Source organism: Bidens hawaiensis, unplaced genomic scaffold (assembly GCF_021521415.1).
Source record: "Bidens hawaiensis isolate Kalapana, Puna unplaced genomic scaffold, B.hawaiensis_p1.1 tig00015993_1, whole genome shotgun sequence".
NCBI lineage: Eukaryota > Viridiplantae > Streptophyta > Magnoliopsida > Asterales > Asteraceae > Bidens > Bidens hawaiensis.
The window spans coordinates 25,011-50,956 of NW_027492442.1; the positions used below are offsets into that span (position 1 = coordinate 25,011).

At 33.8% G+C, this 25,946-nt stretch overlaps 1 protein-coding gene and 1 pseudogene across 2 annotated transcripts; one reads left to right on the top strand and one right to left on the bottom strand.

Moving 5' to 3' along the window:
* Positions 1 to 16,704: 16,704 nt before the first annotated feature.
* On the bottom strand, positions 16,705 to 20,571 carry LOC143550286 (protein BTR1-like). The gene is made up of 8 exons (XM_077040961.1): positions 20,391 to 20,571; positions 19,086 to 19,321; positions 18,904 to 19,010; positions 18,635 to 18,828; positions 18,209 to 18,285; positions 17,947 to 18,042; positions 17,808 to 17,869; positions 16,705 to 17,158 (listed from the first exon to the last, which is right to left on the bottom strand). Exons 1-8 carry the CDS (start codon positions 20,482 to 20,484, stop codon positions 17,020 to 17,022), a joined length of 1,005 nt encoding a protein of 334 aa, XP_076897076.1. The 5' UTR covers positions 20,485 to 20,571; the 3' UTR covers positions 16,705 to 17,019.
* Positions 20,572 to 22,330: 1,759 nt separating this feature from the next.
* On the top strand, positions 22,331 to 25,846 carry LOC143550297 (uncharacterized; annotated as a pseudogene). Its single transcript, XR_013138303.1, has 7 exons — positions 22,331 to 23,524; positions 23,600 to 23,718; positions 23,834 to 24,244; positions 24,307 to 24,529; positions 24,601 to 24,766; positions 25,523 to 25,625; positions 25,713 to 25,846. The product of XR_013138303.1 is annotated as an uncharacterized LOC143550297 (transcript).
* The last annotated feature ends 100 nt before the right edge of the window (positions 25,847 to 25,946 follow it).

A 25,946-nucleotide genomic window follows, 5' to 3' on the forward strand; every position in this document is an offset into this window, starting at 1 on the left:
ATGTTTTGCAAACAATTTACACAAAAATATAAAATATATGGGGCCAATACGAATAAAATATAACAAAATAAAGTGCTCCTTGGATTCCTCACGTTCCAATACGTTAAAAAAGTCAAAATCTATTGCAATTTATATGCTTCAAAGTACATCTTTTCCTGTCTAAAAACAAAGAGTTAACTTCAATTTTCGTCCTGTGTTGGGTCAAATTTAAAACTTGTTTAGGACATATTGTAGTTTCAAAAAGTTACCACTTGTCTCCACGTCTTAATGCCGTTACCCTTTTCCGTTAACACGGAGGGTATATTTGTCCTTTCAACGACTCCTTCCTATCTTAGCAATCGCCTCGATCAAAACGCCACAAACAACACCTTCGTATATAGCCTAATCTAAGGGTGTGCACGAAACCGAAATACCAAACCGGATAAACCAAACCGAAATATAACCCAAGGTTTTGGTTTTGTTTTATCTATTTTTTTAATGAAAACCCAGAAATAATGATTTTGGTTCAATTTTGTGTCGTGTGAAAAAACGAACAAAACCGAAAAAATCGTTTTAAATGTATGCTATTGAATTTATGACTATTTATCTTTATTTTTGAATGTTAGTAATCTTTTTTAGCCCTAAATATTCTAAGCTCAAATGTACATGATGATATTAATAATTAATTTTCTTAAAGCTATTAGATGCAAATTCAATATACCGAGTCAACTTTTTTTGCCCCAAAAATTTTTAGTTAAAAAAATGCATTTGAAATCAAACCAAACCGAACCAGAAAACCAAAAACCACAAACCGAAAGTATATGAAAAAAAAAATGAAAAACCGTAGTAGGCAAAACCGCACCAAGCCAAACCATACACACCCCTATATATCTTCATTTTTACAGTGACACGTGCGACTTCAAATATAGTCAATTGGACCATCTGAAAATAGAAAGAACATCACTATTGATTGAGTGAAAAAAGACTTAATTAATAAACTGAGATATGAATTATCAACCATCTATTAAAATACAACCAAAAGACTTAAAAACAGTATTTTCTTTAATCCCCCACATTTTAGTAATTCTTTTTTAAACCCTCTTGTATATATACGACTATACAAATTGAGAGACTGTGAGAGTAATATATTATTATTATTTTATACATGCGATATAGCCTAAGGCTATCCGTATTGGGGCGCGAGTTTGGGCGAGAAAGGGCGATAAAAGGGGAGCACACCGCCCCCTGGGCGATATTTGGGCGAAATGGGGCGGGGGCAAGGAGAAGTTGTCACCCAAGAAGAAGAAAAAAGTATTATTATTATATTAATATGTGTGTGTGTTATATATACATATATGTATATATTATTATTATATTAATACTGTAGCCCCTACACCATTACACCCCAAAAACAAATTTTCACCCCTTGCTGATTGAGCGCCACACGGCACAAAATGCTCCAATTTGTAGCCCCTCCACTACACATAGCCTGATAATGTCACATATATTAGCTGAAGTTTCCAAAGTAAGATTGTAGGTGTCATTGTCACTTTTTGTAGAAGATGAATGAGATATGGTTGATTGGTTGCCATCTTTTGATTTTAACGTGACTTACAAGTTCCCATACTCATAGTCTCATACCACTAGTACCACACCATCATACTCTTCTTTCACTTTCGTCATCCTTACTCCTTCCACCAATTCTATCTTCATTTTACAATAAATTAACTAGAATAGTTATTTACTAATTATACATTTATACGTTAATACTGACGTCGCATACGCATACTATTCTTTACTTATTATGTAACAAAATACGAGAAACTAATTCTCGTCTCATTTTCAGTTTGTGTATCATAGCAAAGACCTTAATGTTCGTAAGGATAGAAATGAGACGACTTAGTTCTACATAGTAGTACATACGACTGTAAAACCATGTCCCATATCCCTGGAATACCTTGTTTTCCCATGTTAAGTCATTTCTAACAATATGCGAACATATATAACATCATCATACTCAGTAAATCCCACTAATAGCAAAGCTATGGTTAGGCTTGAGAAGGGTAAGATATAGACAGTCTTACCTTACCCCATAAAATGTATCATACACTCGTAAATATGATAAAAAGTAATTAGTCATTCTCTAAATTTAAACCATCTTTTTAATACCAATAAAATATTTAGATATTCAATTGTTATTCCAAAACTCAAAATTAATAACTTCATAACTAATACAAAGACTGCATCTAATTGAATGGAAGAGACAGCTGATCTGCATGAGCCTGTTCATCCAAGAAACAAACAGAATAACTAAATAGTAGTATAGTACTCATATTTCCAAAATAAGAACCTTTGCAGGTTTTTTATTGTCTCGTGTACAAATACCATCCAAAAGCATTTATTATTGCTCCCCTCATTTTATTTTATACATACGAGTCATACGACACGATGTTAAATTTATTCTATACACACCAGCGCGCGCCTGTCACATCACACGTGACATATGAATATACGATAGAACAAAAACGGTTATATTAGTCGTATGACTTTGTGAGTGATCAATTTACAAATACAACACGTATGACTCGTCATTCGTCAATGGTGTCTAGATACAGATACAGTGTCAGTAAGACGCGTTACTTTGCCGGAGTCTTAATATATATTGATTCTGAATAGTAAAATATCTTAGAAATATTAATTCACAAACAGAATTGCAGGTCATAATCATGAAAAACGTTTAGATCTGTTTACGAACGAGACGCGGTCACTAAGAACGTATTAATTCGAACAATTCTCGATCATAAGAACTCGAGTTAACAATTTGACATTCAATAGCATAACAAATCGAATTAAATCTGCAGAGACTCAACCTAAACTCTGCAATTCAGATCCACAAATTCCGAATTAGGCTTTCAATTTCGATTTCAAATTCAACATTCAACACGTAAAACTGATGTCAAGCGAATTGACACAATTCAGCAACAGAAACAACGTGCAAAAAAACTATTTATTATTATTATTATTATTATTATTATTATTATTATTACTGACGTAAAGCTTTACAGGAAGCATAACCGTTTTCTCGACGAGTTCCGGTTGATTAATTCATAGCTGGACGCGAAGAACGAATCGATCTCATCTTCGTCAACGAACTCAACGAACGGAAGCGCGTGTATATTTCTCTTACGCACGCGCCTCGGTCGTTTAGGCGCCGGAGGACAGGTGAGAATGGCCGGAATCCGGTGCTCCGTGGCGGTCGGCGTTACCCATTCTTCGTCGGATGATTCCTGTTTGAGAGGTGATAGTTTGATCGCCGGAAGGTCTAGCTGCCGGAACTGGTGTTCGGTGGACATGACGTGGCGGTGGTGGTTTGATCGGAGAATTGGAGGGAGGTGATTGTATTGTGTGAGGGGTTTATTGTGGACACTGGTATTTAAGGAGGTAAGAAAGAGAGGTGAGGGCAGTTTAGTCATTTTTTATAATTTTTCTTTTTGAAAAATACTAGACGAGTGATTAAAGTGATACGTTAATGTTAATGAGTTGGTGACGGAGTGGTAAGAAAAAGACTTGTTTCATGTGTCTTAGGTTCAATTCATGCCTTATTTATTTAATTTCGGCGGCATCAGAGTGATAATGAGAGACTAGACGAGTATATGTCTGAACAAGTTTTGGTGAGTGGTCACGGATGTTGACTTTAGAAGAGGGTTTTTCCCAGAAGTGAAAGGCTTTAGCCAATAGCTCATCTGAATGATTCGTTGGTCATTTAAAAAACATTAATAAATAGGTCACTTAATACATGCTTAAAGAAGGGATTTTGCGTCGATGAAGGGTAACTGACATGTATATTTAACTGATCATCGCAAGCTTAGCTGCAATTGTGATGAAAAGCTTGGTATTTGTAATGTTAAATGGTTAATAACAAACATACAGTACTATAAACCATGTGGCTAATGAGATCGTTATGTTTGAATCGAGAAGTCTATTTTATGTTTTGTGATAATTTAGCGCGCGCTCAACCAATAAAAATTCATGTGACCGTTCGTGGGTAAATTGCATGTACTAACGTTTCTCGTGGGTACATACCCAAAATACAAGTTTTGTTTAGGTGTTCCTAAGGACCCTATTATATTGCCTTTACTAAAATTCGAGCTAAGTTTTAAGACTATTACTGTCACGATTTATGTCCAAATCTAGATACAATATTAGCTACTTTGTTTCATGTGAAAATCTTCTCAATTTATGGCATTTAGGGATAAAAAACCCAACGGAAATCATTAATCACAAATTCACAATTGTTGTTTTTAGGATATAAGCTTCCTTTTTAGTGTAAGAAAATAAATATCCAGTTAAGATCTCATTAAATTATACTTATTTATATTGCAGTTTGAAATGCATGTAATAACTAAGACAAATATCCGTATTATTATACAAGAATTACAAGCCACTTTTGGCCTTTGAGAAGATTTAAAAAAAAAAAGTTTAATTTAATTTTAAGCTTCACTGCATATTTTCTATTGAGTTGTTCGTTTTTATAAAAGAATAAATTTATGAGTTATAATTGAGGCCCATATGAATAAAATATGAGAAAAAGTGCTCCTAAGATTCCACACGTTCCATTAAGTCCAGAAGTCAAATTATATTGCAATTTATTTGCTTCAGAGCATTTCTATTGGTCTGGACTATCATAACAGTTATAAACTTGAACCAATTATTACTTCTTCGCAGAAGATGCCATGAATTTTTTTTTTGATCTCCTATAGGAAGCATTTGCTTTTTATTGTAATATGAAAACTTAGTCTATAATTACTGGGCTATAGTTTGTAATCAAGTTTTTGATTAATTTTTATTGGTTATAGTAAAGATTCTTGAGTTATTCTATTTCGTGTTTTGGGAGTTATTCTATTTCATGTTTTGTGTTCATATCAATTCGGAACTTGAATTGGTGTTAGAGCCGGTTTGAGAACACTCGAGATCAATTCTACTCAACTGGCCTAAGATAAAAATGACTAGAAGACTGATAATAATAACTTATTTAATGTTTTACCTATATCGTTTAACCCGATTCATTTTTAGCCTTAAGACGCATGAAGAAAGCATCACAGGAGATCCTGTCAAATCTTTTCTTGAATCAATCAGTTACAGAGAAGGAACCACATTAGTGACATGACGGGAGGCAAAAGAAATGCGGGAAAATCCTCACTAGTAGAAAAGGAGGTGCCAACATCAATTCCTATTTGTGTTGTAAATACCCTGGAATTTCTCATTAGAATTGAGCCAAACAATAGGGAGTGAGAACTTCATACATGAGAGGTTTAAGATTATAATATAATTTGCATACTCTTCGTACATTAACGGTCATATGTTAAGTTATACCAACTCTTCAGAGACGACCTGATTTTCATCCACTATAACAAATATTCTAGGTCTGTCACTAAGTAGATACTACAAAATTCTTTATGTATATAACAGCTACAGAAATATAAATATATTGAAAAATCAGCATTTTAATGAGTCTAATTTAAATGTTCCTTGACATAGATGATTTAAACGCGATACGACAGGGTTCACATACACTGGTTAAATTTTGTGTGTTTTTTTTAAAGATATCGACTTATAAAAAGGTTATCTTGTTAAAAAGCCGCGAAGTAAGACACTGGTTTAAAAGTCAATAATATATTCAAAAGAACCGTGTCATTTGTTTTAGAAATTGTAATTACTTAAACTTTTAAAATAATGTAAATTTGCTTCTTTTTTTTTACTTTTTATATTTCTTATAAGTAATATAATATTGTGTGTATAACAAAATTAGAAGTTTCCAAATCAAGAAATGTAGGTGCCATTGGCACTTTTTATAGATGATGGATGAGATATGGCTGCCCCTTTTTGGGATTAACGTGATTTCTAAGTTCCCATACCCCCCCCCCCAACCCCACCCTCACATGATCATCACCTCACTTTCGTCACCCTTACTCCTTCCACCACATTCCTTATGTTTTATTCATTCACCTCAAAATCACAAGAATAATATTTTAAATACATGTATGTTTACACGTCAAATACTAATCTAATACGACTAACCACTCCATGTGATACTTTACATTCATATATTATAAAAAAATGTCTTAAATACATACTTATAAACAAAACAACACACTTTTCACTTTTCCCTTTTTATACGCTTTTTTTTATGAGTATATACATTTTCTCATGTGTATCTACTTTAACTTTCTGTATTTATTTTATTTTTAGTCACAAAAGATGATGATTAAATTTGATGAGTTATTTCAGCGGTAATCGTTCAAATGAAAATGAAATTACCGTGCGAGCAATACACAGTATACAGAATGAAAAAATAAGACGCCATGACAATTTTTAATTACGCTATATAACAAAAACCAACCAGAGTAATTATGCTATATAATTTACAAATGACGTACTTTTATTACGCTAAAATTTTATAAGTAGAGTGAATTTATACAGTACGTGTAAAATTGTAACGTAATTTTATTACTCCGATTACATTTGTGACATCATGTGATTACGCTGTTCAATATAATTACCAAAATGCCACCGCGTTTTTTCTTCCTTCTCTTCGCAACGTTCGCACGGAAATCTTAATATTGTATTAGATCCAACTCTCTCACTAATAATCTTAATTAATAACAAATATTCAATAGATTAAGTTTATAAATGTTTAATAATTTCTCAAATCACAAGAGACAGCTCTGCATGTGTCCTGTTCATCCATGAAACAAACAAAATATCTAAACATCGCTAATATTTCCAATATTAAGATCTTTGTGTAGCTTATTTGATATTTTGATCCATCATTTTTGTATAATAATAATAATAATATATCTCACAAATGTTAATTCACAATTTAAGTACTTTATTCCTTCAAGTACATATCTCTGCTACATAGATTATATAACTTGATAGTTTGACAGAAAAAAAACTAAACCAAAAAAAAAACCCTATTAAAAACTATATATATATTTAAATTCATATCATCATATATTTTTGTCGCAATTTTTGTCGCTAAAATTCACGAAATCCTCAGACACACCTCCGTTTTCGCGACGAAATTTGTTCGATGATTTCAAAACAAGTCACAAAGTACGAATCGATCTCATCTCTCGCAACGAACTCAACAAACTGAACCTCACGAATCCTTCGGTTACACACGCGCCTCGGTTTCTTCGGCGCCGGAGGACAGATGACGGTGACCGGAATCCTGTGCTCCGGCGAGGTCGGCGTTACACACTCCTCAGCCTGCGGCGGTGGAACGTTGAGTTTGAGAGGTGATAATTGGATCATCGACGGAACGTCTGGCTGCCGGAGGTGCTGATCGGTGGACATGGTGACGTAATTGTGATCGGAGATTGTTATTATTATTATTATTATTGTTATTGTTATTGTGAATGTGAGATGAGAATATATGAGGAGCAAAAGGAGTGGCATGCAATGTAAGGTAGTTGAGTTATGTAGGCAAAGAATATGTTGTTAGAGGGTAGTTTGGTAATTTCGTCTGTGGATTATTATTATTGTTATTATTCTTTGGGAAAGAGGTTTGTTGGAAAATGCTTGATGTTTGTCTTAAAGGTGTGATTAACATTTTAAGTATTTGAATATTTGATAATGACTTTATTGTTATTTTTTACTATTTATGTGACTATACGGTTTAATTGACTGGTGTGTTTATGGTTTAACGTTATAAATTAGGTATGGTGGAATTTACGATGGCTGATTGAGTATGTCGTTTGATCTGTGTTTAAAGATGGAGTTTTATGTTATTAAGCATTAGTAAAGTGACGTAATTAACTGATTGTCACAAGTTTAGTTACACACGAGTGGTGACAATGTTTGTATTTATAGTGTTGAATTGTTACCGACAAGCGTTACGTACGATTAAAGTATGGAACACGTGTTTGATCAGACCGTTGGTGTTTGACTGTAGAATCTCATTTACTGCGTGCCAAGCCAATAAGACGTCTGTGTGAGCGTTCGTGTGTAAATGTCACGTGCTAATGTTTCTATTGCATATGTAATTTAGTGTAAGTTTATTAATTATGTTTCGATCTGAGTCAAAGGTTGGTTATGTCCTGCTCTTTTCTTGGTCCCTTTGTTTCGTTAAGTGGCCTTACAGGTTGTTGGTGCCCCCTCAAGACATTAAGTGTTTTTAACTTTTAACGGAGTTTCTTTAACAATGTTCAGAGCATCCACAATATCTGACTGAGTCTTTTTGAGACAAGATATCCATTATCTATGTTGATTTTGACACTTCAGTCTTGTCTCATCCAGAAACACCATCAATGAAAAAACCCAACAGGCCATAGGAAAATAACATTGAGTCAAGACTCGAACCTAAGACTACAAGATCTCAAGACTTAACCATCACCTTCATGCTATGGGCATGAAGGCCAAGTGTCGCCTTGTAAATTTCATGTGACGTACCTTATGCATCTAAATTAATTATGCATCTAAATTAATTCGTGTCCAAATACAGATATTAGATATACACATCATTAATTACCTTATTGCATGTAAAATCTTCTCTATTTATGGCTTTTATAAAAACTTTAACCAAAAACATTAATCATGATTGTTGTTTTTCTGATATATATTTCATTTTTTGTGTGATCTATAATTAAAATCCAATTAAGATTTCATTGATTATACAATTCATACTTATTAACATTCTTATTGAGACCACCATTCATTCTATATTTGAATTTCATGTCATATTTGTAAGGAAATTTGTTTCTTAAAATTTAAAGATAAGAAAATTAAAACTTGAACCAATTGAGCCTAAATAAATACAAGTGTATTAACACTCAATTAAAATTTTTAATGCAACAAAACGAAACATTTTAAATTTTTATATGTATATACTGAATTTAAGTGTCAAAATATAGCAGTTAGTTTGAATATTTATAATTTGCACTCTAATCTTACAATAGTTATTAATAAAAAAAAAAAAAGCCATACGTACATCTAAACTAAAAGGTTGTATGAAAAATCTAATGTTGAATCAATAAAATGTTTAACTGATTAAGAGGTAGCATTTAAATATTTAGAAGCCTTAGTTTTATCTTGTTTATTTTTATATAGGAAGATATCAAGATACATCAATTTTATAGAAAAAGATATGGAACAAAATTTCCTTTGCTAGAATGGTCAATTCAATTCAATGTAATTTTAACTTCTCTGATTTTTTAACTATTATTTTTTTCTTTTTTTTAACCGTTAATATATTCTTTAAATGAGCTAGTAGCTAAGTTCTTCACATCGGGATACACTTTTTTTTCCCAGAGAAAACCCTTATCTAAGACTAACGTCCATGAATATTTGTTCGAATGCACGACAATGCAGTGAGATAAAATATGTGCAATTCATGGATTCAACTAGTGAACATCACCTACGTACTCGCTTAGTCTTCCATTATAACTCAGTGCCGCCGAAACTAAATGATGAGAACATGAATCAGACGTGGGTCACATACTCACATGAAACATCAAGTCTCTCTCTTACCACTTCACTAGCTAAGGTTTTTTTTAACCCAACTTAAAGAAATTAAGCAGTTACTTGCTGTAAAATCTTCACTATCAAAGCGTTTAGCGATTAAAAAAAACAAAAATCATTAACCATCATTGTTGTTTTTCGGATATAAAATACATTTTTTAATGTGAGAAAAAAATACATTACAATTAAGATCTCATTAAATAAATATTTATATTCCAGTTTAAGATGCATGTATAATAAGTTAATAACTAAGACAGCTGTAATAACTAACACAACTATCCGTAATCCGTATTACATTAGAAGTTTATGTCATTTTTGTATAGATTTTTAGAGAAATTTGTTTCTTAAAATGTGAATATAAGAAATTCATGTGATTCTTGTATTGTATAGGTAATAATGAACCATACGGCTAATGTGGCGTTAGCCAATTGAAATACACATGTCTTTTAGAGTGGAGATCTCGGGTTTAAATCTAGACAAAAACGTGTATTATCGATGTAAAGCAGGACTAACTAATTTATTTAAATAACAATAATAATAATAATAATAATAATAAGATGTTCATTTAATCCATGTTTATCCTTATTGATAAAAATAGAATATTGATTTTATTCAATTGATAAAGTAGTTGGAAATTTGATGGGTGTTAATCCATGTTTATCCTTATTGATAAAAATAAAAATATTGACTTTATTCAATTAATAAAGTAGTTAGAAATTTGATGGGTGTATATATCTCTCATTTTCAGGTATTTTTTTTGTTGGTTGGATTTATCACAATCCGGCTTAAAAGTTTTCGTATCTAGACGGGTTGGCTTGGGTTCGGTTTTCTTTAAAAAAATTGTCAATTACGTCCTAAATTCACAAAATCAACACAATCGATCAACACGTAGTTCTAAACATAAACATATAATTCTAATCAAGCTTAAACATATTACAATTACACATAAATCATAAGTGATAAACAAAAACTAATTTGATTATTGGGGTATCGGCCTACTTCTAAATTACTATTTAGATTATAGATGTTAATTAATTGGGTTATTGGCCTACCTTTTAATTATAATTATATAGGTTTCGCTTTATTATACTCTTTGGACTAATTGCTCAATTCAGTTGAGTTTAGAGTTTAGTAATTTATATAGTTTCTTTAAATACTTTATATAAAAAGGTTATTTACCAAAAAAAATTAACAAGATTTTTCATAGTTAAAATCTTTTATATATAATAATGGGTTCGCTCGTAGAAAAAGAATGTGTGTGTTCGTTAATACGGTACAACATGTATATATAAAAACAAAAATAGATTAGGTTTGGACAAAACCCGATATAAACCCAAAAGCTTACCTCCGACCCTTGATGGCCACCGAAATTGGGGCGGGGGAAGGGGGGTTGTTTTTAAAAATACCTGAAGATTAAAACATATGAACAATTATATACTACAATATTTTCTATGTGTAAAATAAATAGTAAATGAGTCGAGTATAAGTTGAACTCAAGTGTAATACGAGTTAAAATGAGCCAAGTTTCAGCTCTTTAAGTTTAAACGAGCTGTGTTCGATTGTAAGCGAGCTGGATCTCAACTTATTTTGCTTATACATGTCAAAATACAAAGTTAATATATGTATCTATGATTGCATGTTTGAGTGAGGGGAAAAGAGAATATAACAAAAGAACAAGATTGATATAACAAAAGAACAAATACTTAAGAGAGGCGATACACAAATATCAACAGTACTACTGTTCATGCAGCATGTCCATATTCATAGTGCATAGTGTGTGTATTATCTTCATGATTATTTATGTCATTATCTATAAAAGCGTATAAATTAAATTAGATGTAAATTATAGTATGAGCTTGTGGTCTAGTGGTAACGTCGTAGGGTACTTGACGTATCATAAGTGTGGTTGTGGGTTCAACAATAACAATAATCATATTCAGTAGAAATCTCATCAATAGCAAAGTTGTTAGCAGGGTCTGGGGAGGGTGAGATGCAAGCAAAGCGTACCTCCATGGTGATGCTACTGTTTGTCAAGAACTTAAACGTTAATTAGTTAAAAAGCAAAACGTATTACTCAGGGCCGGCCTAAGGGGTGTACGAGCCGCACCCGCGGCCGGACATGTAAGTTTTTGGGGCACAAACTTTTTATACATATATATGTTTGATATATAAAAGATCTTGAGTCAAACGGCATCGTCAATTGGTCGAATCGGTCGTTAATTTTGGTGTTAAAAAGTCACTGGAAAAATAGGTTACCCAGCTAACTTTGACGGAAAGTCTTGATGGAGAATATGACAACAAAATCAAGTTTCAAGTAATGGCAAAAATAACCCCTGCTCTTTATTTCTTAATTAAGTATATTATTTTCATACTCATCACTTTTTAGGTTATGCTTAACCCTTAACTTTTATTCAACATACCATTTTTAAATAATTGAGTATATATTAAAATAACTAAATTAATTTTAATAAATATTGTATTAATAACTAGTATAAGTATTAAGTTTTAGGGTTTCGAAACTTTGGCTATTTCATATTATATTTTTGTTATAATATTAAATGTCATTTATAAAAATTAGCTTATATAATTTGTAATTCGTTAATGTCTACGAGTCATTTTATTTCTGTTCGACCGAGGTATTTAAATCCTCGAAGACGGCCCCGGTATTATTGATCAGCAAAAAAAAACTTATATGTATTCCTTAATTTTTATAACTTTTATGGCATTTATGTGTTGATAATAAATTTGGAATATAAAATTTGTTTATATACGTAGAATCCACATGAATTTTAGTGTCTAGCGGCAGCCTCGGATTCGGAGCAGAACCGTTAAAGTTAATGAGTGTGAATGACAGTTAGCCTATGATTAAAAAGTTTACCAAATACTTGTCTCAAACCGCCGTCCATTTCACGCTTTTCTACTTTATTCCTACATAAAATTCCCTCCTTTCCTTTCCTTAGATAACAAAATTATTAATTTATATATATAGTAGCAAAAGACCAGACATCTAGGATCACCCTAACTAGGGGTGTTTCTCGGGTTTCGGGTTCTTCGGGTTTCAAAGTTTTAATTCTTGACCTGAAACCCAACCTAAATCTCTCACGGGTTTTTCGGATTCGGGTTGGGTTAATCGGGTTTCGAGTATCTTAAAAATAAAACAAAAGACAAAAATGTTTAAAAAACTACAATGCTAAAATAAAACAACATATTTTTCTTTACTCGTAACACAAATAATCAAATAATAAACAAACATAACTTGATAAAACAATTCAAAAGAAGAGTAAAACTACCTCAAACCATAATCGTCTTCAGTAGGGTGTGATTTGGTTGTTCGATTACAGTTGCTATTAGTAATAAACGAGAAACATAAAACATAAATTAACAATGAAAAATCGATTATAGCCAGATTATATTAACTTTGGTGGCTAGGACTTAGCTTATTATATACCTAATAATATATTTAATTTCAAAACTAAAAGTTTATTCGCGTTGACCCGAAATTTATAAATCAAACCCGAGAACCAATCCGAATTACTTCGGTTCGGGTTCGGGTTAGTCTTTTCTCGGGTTTGGGTTTTCGGGTGGGATTAGTTCAGGTTCGGGTATGGGTTTTTTCGGGTTGAGATTCAGGTTTCGGGTAAAAGTGACAGCCCTAACTCTAACAAATCATTTTTTTACATGAAGAACAAAATGTGATGACCTAGCCCGTCCACCCAGGAGGAAACCCACAATTGAGAAAACCGTTTGACTCAATCCGAAACAAAATAATTTAGACGAGACTCCAACACATGACATCCGATAATAAAAGACATGGTGTTATCGCTTTTCCAATTGGTGTTTGGTTGTTTTTTTAGAATATTAGACTTAGTTACTTTTACTGGAAAAAATATGTATGTTTTTGATAACATAAGCTTAAATAAAAAGGTACAATATAAGAATGATGGAAAGTAAGAGAGATACCTTTTTGCATATTGAAGTAATACAACAAAGTGTAGCTCATACTCAACCTTTTTCTCATGTTTTATTACTCAGCATGAGATTGGTGAATAAAGGAACATACACTAAAAATGCCCAATCTTTTTGCAAGACATATTGTTGGGTATATTATTATTTTTTACTTATATTATATGAATGTATTCTATATGTTTGGAGTCATTGTTTAATGAGTTGAAGTATTATAAAAATACAACATATGGTATTTGTAATAATGTTTAATAAAACCAAAATTAAGTATAGAAGTAACACATCTAGAACAACCGTATTTTGTTGATTTTACTAGTGTCTTGTTGTCGTTCTAAGAAAAACTAGGGTCGAGGGGAGGAGTTAAATGGCCGCCTTATTGTATTTAAGACAACGGGTATAGACGTTTATTTGGTTCACTTAGCTTACTAAAGTAAACGAGTTTTGTATTTAACGTCACTTTTATTCTTTGTATGTAACTAAAATCATATAAAGTATTATGGATTTGACCCAACCTGTCTTCACAAGTATTGAAAATATTCCTGTTTCACACTTCCATCTAAAATCTGAATTCATCCATTTTTCCATCTAAAATTCTAAATTGTAAACATAATGGGCCATCTAATTATTCAACCCTTATGATGCAGCCAGCAAGCTATCAAGTATCTGTGAGGAAGCCCTGGTAGTATGGGCTTATATAGTCTACTGAGGATCGTTCCTAGGCCCAAGTATGATTCACCCGTGTAATATACGATTATACGGGTGGCTACAAAAATAAATCAGAAAAGTTAAATTTAATAATATACGCAATAAATATCTTATGAATTTATAAAATATAAATAATTCTAAAATACATTGATTAGTAAGAATAATTTGTATTTGTATTTTAAAAGAAATTAAAATGGAATGTTGTGAATTCATACCAATTAAGAAAAAGAGAAAGGTAACATCAATTCATCATATTTGAGTTGGTAAGTCGTAAACATTTTAAAGGTAAGGTATTGAGTTTGATTCTCACTGACATATTTTTCATTTTATCATTCATGAAGTGGGAATTGTAAAAATAGAAACTTGTACATTTAGAGTTTTGCTACATAAGTTTTAAACATTTACCTTTTAGCCCCTCATTCTTGGTGTCAATCTTGGTCATGAAACTTTTGTTTTCTCCATTTTTTGCACCAATACTTTTAACGTTACAACTTTTGCCACAAAACGTTTATCCTTCAACTTTGGCAACAAAAATGTTACACTTACAAAAATCTTTTAGACTTTCAACTTTGGCCTCAACTTTTACTGTAACAAATCAAACTAATACCAACCAAGTTCCTGTCACGCCCCGCCAGCGTGCGGTAGCTTCAAAAAATGTAACACAATTAACACGCTCCGCCACAACGCGAGAGTAGAAATACTTGTTCGTAAATTAATAACAATCAAATGATAGCAATATTTACAGAATACTTGTACGAAACAGAAGCATGATTTTATGTCTTTATAAATAACACCATCAACTCTAAAACAGATAAATCTCAAGATATACTTTTATTATCTACCGGTAGATAATAAAAGTATATCTTGAGATTTATCTGTTTTAGAGTTGATGGTGTTATTTATAAAGACATAAAATCATGCTTCTGTTTTAGAGTTTTCAAACATCATATTACCAATGAAGTTTAAATTAAAAAAATACTTTCTTGAATTGCCACCGATTTTTACTTGCGCCGCCGCTTTAAACCCAATGTTAAATGTTACGGGGGTTGAATGTGTGATAGACGAAATTTTTTCAGCCTTAGATATGCATGAAGTTGACCCAAACTTTTCAACAGAGGCACAAAATGATTTTAACTTGAATTTTAAATTTATGTATGACTTTTATATAAATAAATATGGGTCAAACATACACATGCCTACGCCGGGGGGGGTCTTCATCAAGTTCAAGTGCTACTAGAGTACGAGACCCCATGATTAGCCTTATGAACACCGTTCGCAACGTAACGGCTAAAAAACAAAGGGGTAACACCCCTTCAAGCGAACTAGGAAGGTATAGTGCATATGATTTCTCTACCGGTTTATCCGAAGAGGAATATGGCACTTTTGATGTTTTGGCTTGGTGGAAGGTAAAGGAAACCGAGTTTCCGATTCTTGCCACCATGGCCCGTGATTTACTAACCGCCCAAGCTTCTACGGTAGCTTCGGAATCTGCTTTTTCTCTTAGTGGCAGGGTAATATCGGTGAGAAGAACAAGACTGAATTCGGAGTCGGTGGAGATGTGCATTTGCTTGAAGGATCACTTGGACTCAATCGATCGTGTTCAACACGTAACCACTCTGGAAGACGAAACACCACTTGATGTTCGAGTGCACGACGAACAAGAAGGTGTTTCTACAAGTAATTCTGATGAATAAGTCGCCACTCAATAATTACGACGAACAAGAAGGCTTTTCTAGAAATAATATGTCACAACTTTATATTTATAAGTTTAATGTTTTGTTAGTTTGTTTTTGAATATTTTAAAACATGTAACCTTTTTTTTTTGAACTTCTTAAAGTAAATAAAATGAATTATATGTTAATTGTTTTTTTTATTTAACATGTTATACAAATACGAATCGTATAACACCGCTCTTGATTATAATTCAGCATTTGACTTGCGTAAGCCAAAAGACTATAATACATAGCAAACTCAACAAATGTAACACGATACTGATTTAAGTTCACCATTACACGATACACGATACAGACTAATCAATTCAAACACGCTGACACTCATAGCATTAAGTTCAATATGTTGTTTACCATTATTGCTCTGTGGGTGAACAACAAAAGTAGCATGAGCCTCTTCAGAAATCAGAAGAACACAAATCATCACCTACACAAGCAGCGGAAACGAAAAACGAAAAAAAAAATAATATTTTACACTGTAACCGGTTGGAACCAGTTACAGTGTAAGAACCGGTTTAGGAACCGGTCAGAACCGGTTCCACCGGTTCCGGGTCCGAGGGTTGGGGAACCGGTTCGGTTCCCTAACCGGTTCGACCATGGAACCGGTTTAAACAGTGATGTTGACTAATGGAACCGGTTCTGAACCGGTTCCGGTTCCTTTGACCAACCCGATTTGATCATCTATACTCATATCAACTATAGAGTAATTTTCATCATCATAATCGGTAAACAAAAATTTAGTGCCCGTTGCTTGGTGGGCCGGCTTAACGACTATGGTGAAAGCTCGAAAGACAAGAGATGGTCGTACAACCAACGAATGAAGTTCTAGTGTTGAAGTTGTATATAGGTCATAGATCTTTGCCCAAAATTACAATTTAAAAGATAATAAAATGAATAAAATTAAACTTGTCATTCTATAATCAACCAAAATTACAACACAAGACAAAAACATCAATAATATTAAACATTCTCTAACAAAAAACCTATATTTCTTCCAATCTGTGATGGACCCCTTTGTATGTTAGATTCCACTTTTAGAATTCTCTTTCTAGTCCATCACATATGATATAGGAACTTTAAAAGATAAATTAAATGAAACAGGTACCAGTTTATTGTGGTTTTACTTGACTGACAGATTTTCAACTGAAAGATGGTCAGCAGTTACATCTGGAGGTGGAGCCGAAGCTGAAGACACCTTGTGCAATATCATGGCCTCTGCTACACGGATCGCCCTTTGTGATCCTGATACCATTACTTTCCTGAAAAAAGAAAACAAATGATCATATATAGGAGTCAATTCTTAGAATGAGCGAAACGGGCTGAAACCCAAATCCTCTTAATTTGAAGGTTATAGCATTCTTGTCCTGCAGATCCATACAACCCGCTCCAGTTTGTTTTGACCCAAGATCGACTTGTCAAAAGCTCGAATTGACAGGAGCTAAAACTCGAGCCTAAAATAAGTTTTTTTAATAAACTAGCTTGAGCCTGAGCTTCACTTATCAAGCTCGAGCTGGCTCCAAAAGCCTAAAAGTTTCCTATTATTTATAAAATCATGATAAAAAAACTAAAAAATATATATTATGCTACATATAAAAAGTTAATCAAAATAAATATAAACATAATTAAAATTGTATACAAAGTTAATTATTAAGTGATAAACAAGCTGATCTCAAGCTTGAAAAACTACTCACGAACCAAGCTCAAATTTTAGAAATAGAGCTCGAAACGAGCCTATGTTGAGCTCAAGTCAAGTCGAGCTCAGGATCAGCTCATTTGAACTTAAAATTGTTGAGTCAAATAGCGTTCTTGAGGTCGCTTACGTGAAAGATATTGTTCACTAACAATGTACCAAACATTTTCTCCAAATTTGTTTTAAGGAAGTGAAAATGTTAAAACAAAACCGCATACCTATCATATGTCCCGGGTATGAAATCACCTCGCTCAGAAATCTTGACCCGAGCTCCACTAATCTGCATGGAGAGAAACTGATAAGACAGGAAAATGCATGTAATACACAAAAGTGGCATACTTTAAAATTCTTGCTTACCTGACTGATTTCCATGATATTTCTACCACCACGGCCCACAACAATTCCTATATGCTCGTCTGCAACACCTAGAGTAATCGAGTTACTCATATCTTCCTGCAAACACCAGTAAAGTGTTCTGTAAATTGAAAGATACGAACATATTTCAAGAAATATATGCAATGTTATTCAAATAATTATTAGGTCAAGTTCTTGGAAATTTGACCATAACAAGTACGACTGGAAAGTGAATCAAAGGCAAAACTATTAGGTAGTTAATAACCTTATTGTTCTGAAAGCGGTTGTTCTGGAACTTTCCACCGACCCCAGGTGGTCCATAATTAGGGACATGGTGAGGTGCTGCAGAAAATAATAATATGACATAATTAGTAACATAAAGTTGAATGAACAGAACCTCAAAGTAAGACAGAAAATTATATTATCCAAGAATTTTGTTAAATGGGTCATTTAATGCCAAAAGAAGTGCTACATATTTGGGTCACATACATCACAAATACATTGACAAGTTTGTACTAGAAATGCTACATGAAAATGCCTCTAGTTACAGTCATGATACAAAACAAACGTATCAGGATGTTTTTACCGTACAACTATCAATGCACTCGAATGCTTGTAATGCACCACCATCTAAGCATTTGTGATGTCTGTATACTAACGAGGATTGATTCAAGTAAAAAAGAAAGCATACCAACATACGGAAAGGTGGGCCCAATGGACTGTACATAATAGACATCTTCAGATAACTTAAACAGAATCATATTGATGGCCTGCCCCAGCTGCTGTAAGGTGCCAATGACTGTCACCAACCGATCATTCAATCCGATATATGCGTTATCCTGGGGTGAGATCTTAATATTTGCTCCAGATTCTTCAATAAAGGACCTGTAATGTAAAAAGATCAAAACTGTAATTTGTCATAATACTAAATTACTAATATGTGGTGAGCAACATTCTTACCTTATCGTAGATCCCCCTTTCCCAATGATTCCACCACAAGAGCTATTGGGTACAATTAGTCTAACTTTTGATCTTGGCTCGGCCTCGTCACCATCTTCAGCATAAAACTGATTTAACAATGAGTAATACTATGTAAGTTCAATTACACAGGCTATCAAATGCAAGTGTGTAACAGTAATTACCTCATTAATCAACTTAGTTAGGATAAGTTCAACAGCCTCGAGAACTTCATCAATTGTTCCAGACACCATAATAACCCTATCAGATGTTCCTGGAAAACACTCATAGTTGCGTGACAGCTGGATCCGTGCGTTAGACCGTGACTGGAAATCCGAAATTGTTGTTCCACCCTTTCCGATTATTGAGCCAGCTTCAGCATTTGATGCAAGAAACCTCAGATATGTAGTCTCTGCGGAGTCTTCAACATGATTAAACTAAATGTTATTACTAGAAGATCTCATAATCAGACGGTCATAACTCATGTTTATACAAGCACCTTCAGCGGCACGGAGATGAAGATTTATTGAATAACAAACAAAAGGGATTTCTTTTCCCCACAATTTCTACTATCAATCTCCTATTCAATCATAGAATAACATTTTAGCAGACACGGAACAGCTTGAGTCACCCCCACGTTCACCATGCACTCCACTTTTTTACTTGCAATTTCAGATTTTACTGCCTTGATATCTTTATTCCATGTGTTTTATTATTGTTAGTAGGTTAGTGACTTATTGCTCCATGATCATGCAAGTTATTTAGTTGTCTTGTTTGTAAGCCTATATAAGGTTGCTTTATCTTGTTGAGTCAACTAAGCAAAAAAATTGGTGCTAAATATTGTCCTTGTTTCTATTCTAAATTCTTTGGAAACTAGCCATCTCGAATCAGGTTCATATCACACGTGCAGAAATTGTCGGTAACATAACTTTGCTAGATATCAAATTATCAATATAACCAAAATGTCGTTTTAAAACAACTGGCGGCTATGTATAATAAGTCACTAGCTTTAGTTAATAGTATCACAACAAAACAGTCCAGATTCTGCTAGCTGCAAACTTCAATGTAACCTTTTACTCTAAATTTATGGAATATTTAAAACTACAAGCACAGAATCTGCTACTTTTAACAGTCATGACTCATTTCAAATAATAATGCAGTAATGCTATAACTTATAAGTAACCAAAGCTCTGCACATAACCATACAAAACATTTGTTGTTATTGATCGATAATATCTAATCAATAATTCAAAACTAGCAGGCACAAAAACGAATCTGAGACGCAATTATCTGAAACTAACCTAAATACAATTTCAACAATGTATATAAATATTATCTTATTACCATACACATCATCAAAACCTAACACGATCTGCTAAATGAGAACGTAGGTCAAACAGATTAAAAAATTAGGTCAAACTAAAGTGGATCAAATAGGTCATATATCGAATAACAAAAAATAACGATAACAATAACAATAACGGTAATACCTGACGGAGGAAGTGGCTCTGGCTTGTGAGGCGAAGATTTCGTCGGAGCATCTCCGTCATTAGACGACGCGTAACCGGAATCCGGTGATACCATAGCTTGATTTAGAGCTATAGTCGTACGGAGATTAATAAATTTGAGATAGACTTGAGTCCGGTGATGAATGCAAACTCCATTGTTCTTCGGCTCACTTACATAACTAGTCCTTCTATTATTTACTCAACTTCATTTCATAACCCATGTCGAAAACCGTTAAATTAACTCCGTGTATAGTTTCTGACATGACATGAAAATACCAAATGAATATACTGCGAGATTTGATTTTATACATAGTCTAAAAGGTTCGGGTTATAGCCACAAGTATGTGTAGCTAAATGGCTCGTGATCGTTGATCTGGTCAATATGACAGGTTCATACTTCATAGGTTAATATTTTTATTTAAAAAATACTTTATTATTTGTTATCTCATAAGTCATAACTTAAACTGGATAAGTATTTGAAGCTAAATTTGAAGGTTGATTCGTAGTGTATGATAGGTATTTCATACACATTTGTTATTTTTGTTATAAACTTACATTTTATGTAAGTAATATGTAAAAGGCAAAGAAAAAAAATTATTTTCAGATCAAACGGGTACTGTTTGTATCAATTTTGATTATTAATTTAATTTGATCAAATGTAAAAAATTCAAACATGGCGAACGACTCATTGATAATATCTCAAGATCAAATTTGCTCATTTATTATTAGTTAAATTTTTGATTGTTTTATTTATACACGTGTCTAATTATTCTTACATATAAAAATAGTTTTATAATAATATATTATTATGTCGTAAACTTTTAGTGTTTTCTTATACAATATTATTTAGAGTTAAAATACATATTCTGACGAAAAAGACTTAATTTTTTATTTCTTCACTAATTAACATATACATATATACGTGTTAGGGGTGTAAACGAGCTATGTCGAGCTCGTCTAGTTCTAAGTTCTAACTTGTTTAGAACGTCTTATTTCAGCTTGTTTCAAGCTCGTTTCAAGCGTTGTATAAATTTATCTGATTTCAAACCTTTCACCAACCTATCTTGAATAGATTATGAACAATACAACTGCTTTACATCCATAATTTTCATGAAAATACATTACTATAAGGGATGGTTCTTACACAAACTTTCATTCGATTTTTTTTAAGACCAAATGTTATGGACATCGCCTACATCCGTATTATCACGGTGGGACATCAAAAACCATGACACCAAAATCAACTAAGGCGCCACACCCTTCATCGTCATCGTACTATCGCCCATTGCCATCTCGTCACTTAAAGTTTAATTTTTCAAACCAGTATAAAAGGATGTTGATGAAACCATTACACGCGTTTAAAAGAATAGTAAGAAAAACCGATTTTGCGTGCGTACTAGTGATGTGACGACAATTTTAATTAACTAACGTGACGTTTTGTTTTTAACTTTTAATAATGTTCTACAATCTACGAAGTAGTCAAAATGGACATATACATATTAGATAACCATTAAAGATGCATGACACGTGTAAGCAACATAGAAAAAATTGCATCTAACATCTAACATAACATAAAATTAAACATCATCAATAATTAATTATCAACTGCAATTGCTCAATTGTAAAGTTTCTTTCAAATACGATATTATTAAGTGATAACGTGTCAATAATAATAATAATAATAATAATAATAATCCCCAAATACCGGTATTAGGGCTAGTAGTTGTTCATCCCTCGTTAACATCATCATGTAATACACAAATTCTCTCTTTACATTCAATTTTATATACTAGTATATATATATTCAAACAATATCATATAGATACAGGTACATTCTCTTTGTTTTTCTATTTACAGCTTCGAATTCTAGCTTGATCTAATCATAGATTATTGTTTATTTAGTGAATTGGATTGATATTGATCTAGGTTTAACGGTAGGATATTGGATATGGTGAATTTTGTGATTAGGTGTGTTTAATTAGTGAATTCAGGTGGTTAGGGTTAGTGAAAATATGGCTGATGTTCAATCACAACCGGTGAATAAGCCTGAGAGCTCGGCGGATGCGTATTCGGAATTCGATGAGAGATTGGAGGAATTGATGAGAGATCATTTGGATGATTGTATGTCATTCGAGTCGTGTGGATTTCCTCGTAATGATGAGGATGATGAGGAAAGTGAAGGAGGTGGTGATTTGGTTAGGAGGACGAGAAGGAGGTCTGAAATTGAAGGTGATGATATAGCCGAGACGTCTGCTGCAAGAAGACGGCAGTCACGGATTTTGAGCTGGTGGGCTGCTAGGGAAGCGGAGGATATGATTACTACGATTGAGAGAAGGAACCGTGAGTCTGAGTTGATGGCGCTTGCGGGCTTGCAGACGGTTTCGACACTCGGTTCTTCGTTCTTGAGGGAATCTCAATCTGATTCGCCTACCTCAAATGTTGAGAGACCGAGTACGCGTGCATCGTCTATCTTGCAGATGTGGAGAGAATTGGAAGATGAACATGTTTTGAACCGTGCTAGGGAGAGGGTGAGAGAAAGGCTCAGGCGACAGAGTGGCGTGGACACTAATATGTCTGAAAGCCGGGCAAGTGAACACGAGAGTGATAATGAATATGGAGCTTGGTCAAATGATCAAATGGACGTACAAACCGGGCTTCAAGAAAATAATGGTTCTACCCGTGAGCGGTCTCCTGATTTAGGTGAGGTTGATGTTGAAAGAGAGAGGGAGAGGGTGAGGCGTATAGTTCAGGGATGGAGGGAGACTGGTGATCCCGAGAGAAGTGGTAGTCCACGATCCGAGTGGCTTGGTGAAACTGAGCGTGAAAGGGTTCGGATTGTGAGGGAGTGGGTGCAAATGAATAGTCAACAGAGGGGAACTCGTGGCAGTCATAGGGGTGAACAAGGTGCAGTGGTTCATGATCAAAGTAATGATAGGACACATGTTGACCATGATGAAGGTCAACCAGAACATATTCGAAGGGACATGTTGCGGTTGCGTGGGAGACAAGCTTTACTTGACTTACTTGTGCGGGCCGAGAGGGATCGCCAGAGGGAACTTCAGGGCTTAACAGAGTACCGTGCTGTTTCTGATTTTGCTCATAGAAACCGAATTCAGGTCAGTTATATTCCTTTCAAGCAACTGATAATATCATTATTGTTGATGTGTTATCTGATAATATTATCATGTCAGTCGTTACTGAGAGGCAGATTTTTAAGAAATGAAAGGCCTGTGGAGGAGGAGAGGCTGCCATCAATGGCAGCAAGTGAGTTAGTCCAGCTCAGACAACGCCACACGGTCTCTGGTCTTAGGTACATTTTGTTCTTTTATGTTGTCATGCATGTTGGTTAAAACATGTAGAGTGTAATGTTTATAAATGTTAAATAGTTCTTGATAGTGAATATGTAATATGCGTATTTTAATCAGGGAAGGGTTTCGGTTCAGACTAGAAAACATTGTTCACAGTCAAGCAACCGTCCAATCTGAAAATTCACCTGACAGTAACACTGCTGATTTTATAAGTGATGAGGCTCAAACATACACTCCACAGGAAACTGGACTTGGAAACCAGGATCAAACTCAATCATTGGTTCAAGAACCAGATACTCATCAGGTTCCAAACCACATGGGAAGTTTGGAAACTGGTGCAAGTGTTCAAACCACAAATCCACAACCAAGCATTGATGAAAGTTCAGGTAATGATTTGGTACAAGAAACCTCACGCGTACCGGTTGAACCACCAAGAACACGGCGAACTGTTATTAGGAGAGCCAATAGATCTCATGCACCCGAGGATGATAATGTGTACAGTATGAAATTAAGAGAACTTGTAAGCAGGTAATATATGTTTGTTTTATAAGTCGTTTTTTACTTTTTAGCTGATTCTGTTTATATTACAGGTGAAGTGTTTCTAATCTCCTTAGAAGTGGATTCCGTGAGAGTTTGGACCATTTGATTCAATCATATGTAGAAAGGCAAAGTCAAGAGCAGCATGAAGCCATTGATAGACCACCTTCACTGACGGAAACATCTCCGCCAGTACCACCGCCACAACCAATTTGGCACCACCATGATATGCCTCATTCTAGCTGGTCCCGTCACAGCATTCATCGTTCTGAACTTGTAAGTCAAGTATCTCATTTGTTGTTTTAAGTAGTAATACCTTTTTTTTTCATATGGAATTTATTGGGCAGGAGTGGGAGATGATTAATGACTTAAGGGCTGACATGGCGAGGCTCCAGCAAGGCATGAGTCACATGCAGAGGATGCTTGAGGCTTGCATGGATATGCAACTCGAGTTGCAACGTTCGGTTAGACAAGAAGTTTCTGCTGCTTTGAATCGGGCTGGTGGTCAACAAGGTAGGCAGATGTTAACATATAAACTGAAATAAAAATAAATAAATATTTACTTGGTTATAAATTAGGGGTGTGCATTGGTCGGTTTGGGCTCTCAAACACATTCGTTTTTTAAGTTTTAAAGACTCTCCAGTCTTGGTTGTTTGGTTTTCGCAATGGTTTTTCTTTTTTTGGTTTTGTCATTTAGGCCAAAAAAAAAGACCCAAAATAATTAATTGGGTTACTGAAATTTTGTTTTTAAATTCTTTTTGTTAATTAATGGTTGATTGATCGTATCACATCGAATTCGGTTCATTTTTTCAGTTTTTGGTACATGCAAAATCTAAATCGAACCGTAAATTCGGTTTTTGAAAGAACAAAATACCAAAGCGTCTGTTTTGGGTTGGCTTCAGTTATTTTGGTTTTGGTTATGTCAGTTATTTCAGTCACGGATCGGTTTTTTCGGTTTCATGCACACTCATAGGCTATAATGTTATATAAAATTCCTATTTTTTTGGTACAGGTTAGGTTGGGTTCTCACGTGTTATGCTTTTTTCCAAGGTTCTAAATTATATTTAGTCAATAAAACTAGCATGTCAATTATGATCACTGAGTTTCTGTTATCTTAATAATGTTTTAATTTTGGAAGCAAATGATTTAAGAGGTTTTCTGCATTAACCGTGCATGATGGGTGACTTTTAAGTTTTAACCCTTCGATGTAAAACATAACCCTAATGGACCAATTCATAAGAAACATAAACATGATGAAATGTGATGTAGGTATTGAATCAGCAACTTCTGAAGATGGATGCAAATGGGTTCAGGTGAAAAAGGGAAACTGTTGTATTTGTTGTGATAGCCAAATTGATTCACTGTTGTACAGGTACATAAATATTTACCCGTACGAACACACGTTCAATTAATAAATATTTTAGAAAGGTTCTTTTATGAGTTTTGATATTTGGTACAGATGTGGTCACATGTGCACGTGCTCAAATGCGCAAATGAGTTGGTTCGTGGAGGAGGGAAATGTCCCTTGTGCCGGGCACCCATTGTTGAGGTAATCCGAGCTTACTCCATACTGTAAATAAGAAAAAGGAAAAAGAAATTATAAATCGAACCAGGAAGAAGAATTCAATCATCTACTGTTTAAGAGGTTGGTTTCTTTTAAGTTCTTTTGTGTTCTTTCACACGTAAAGTGTTC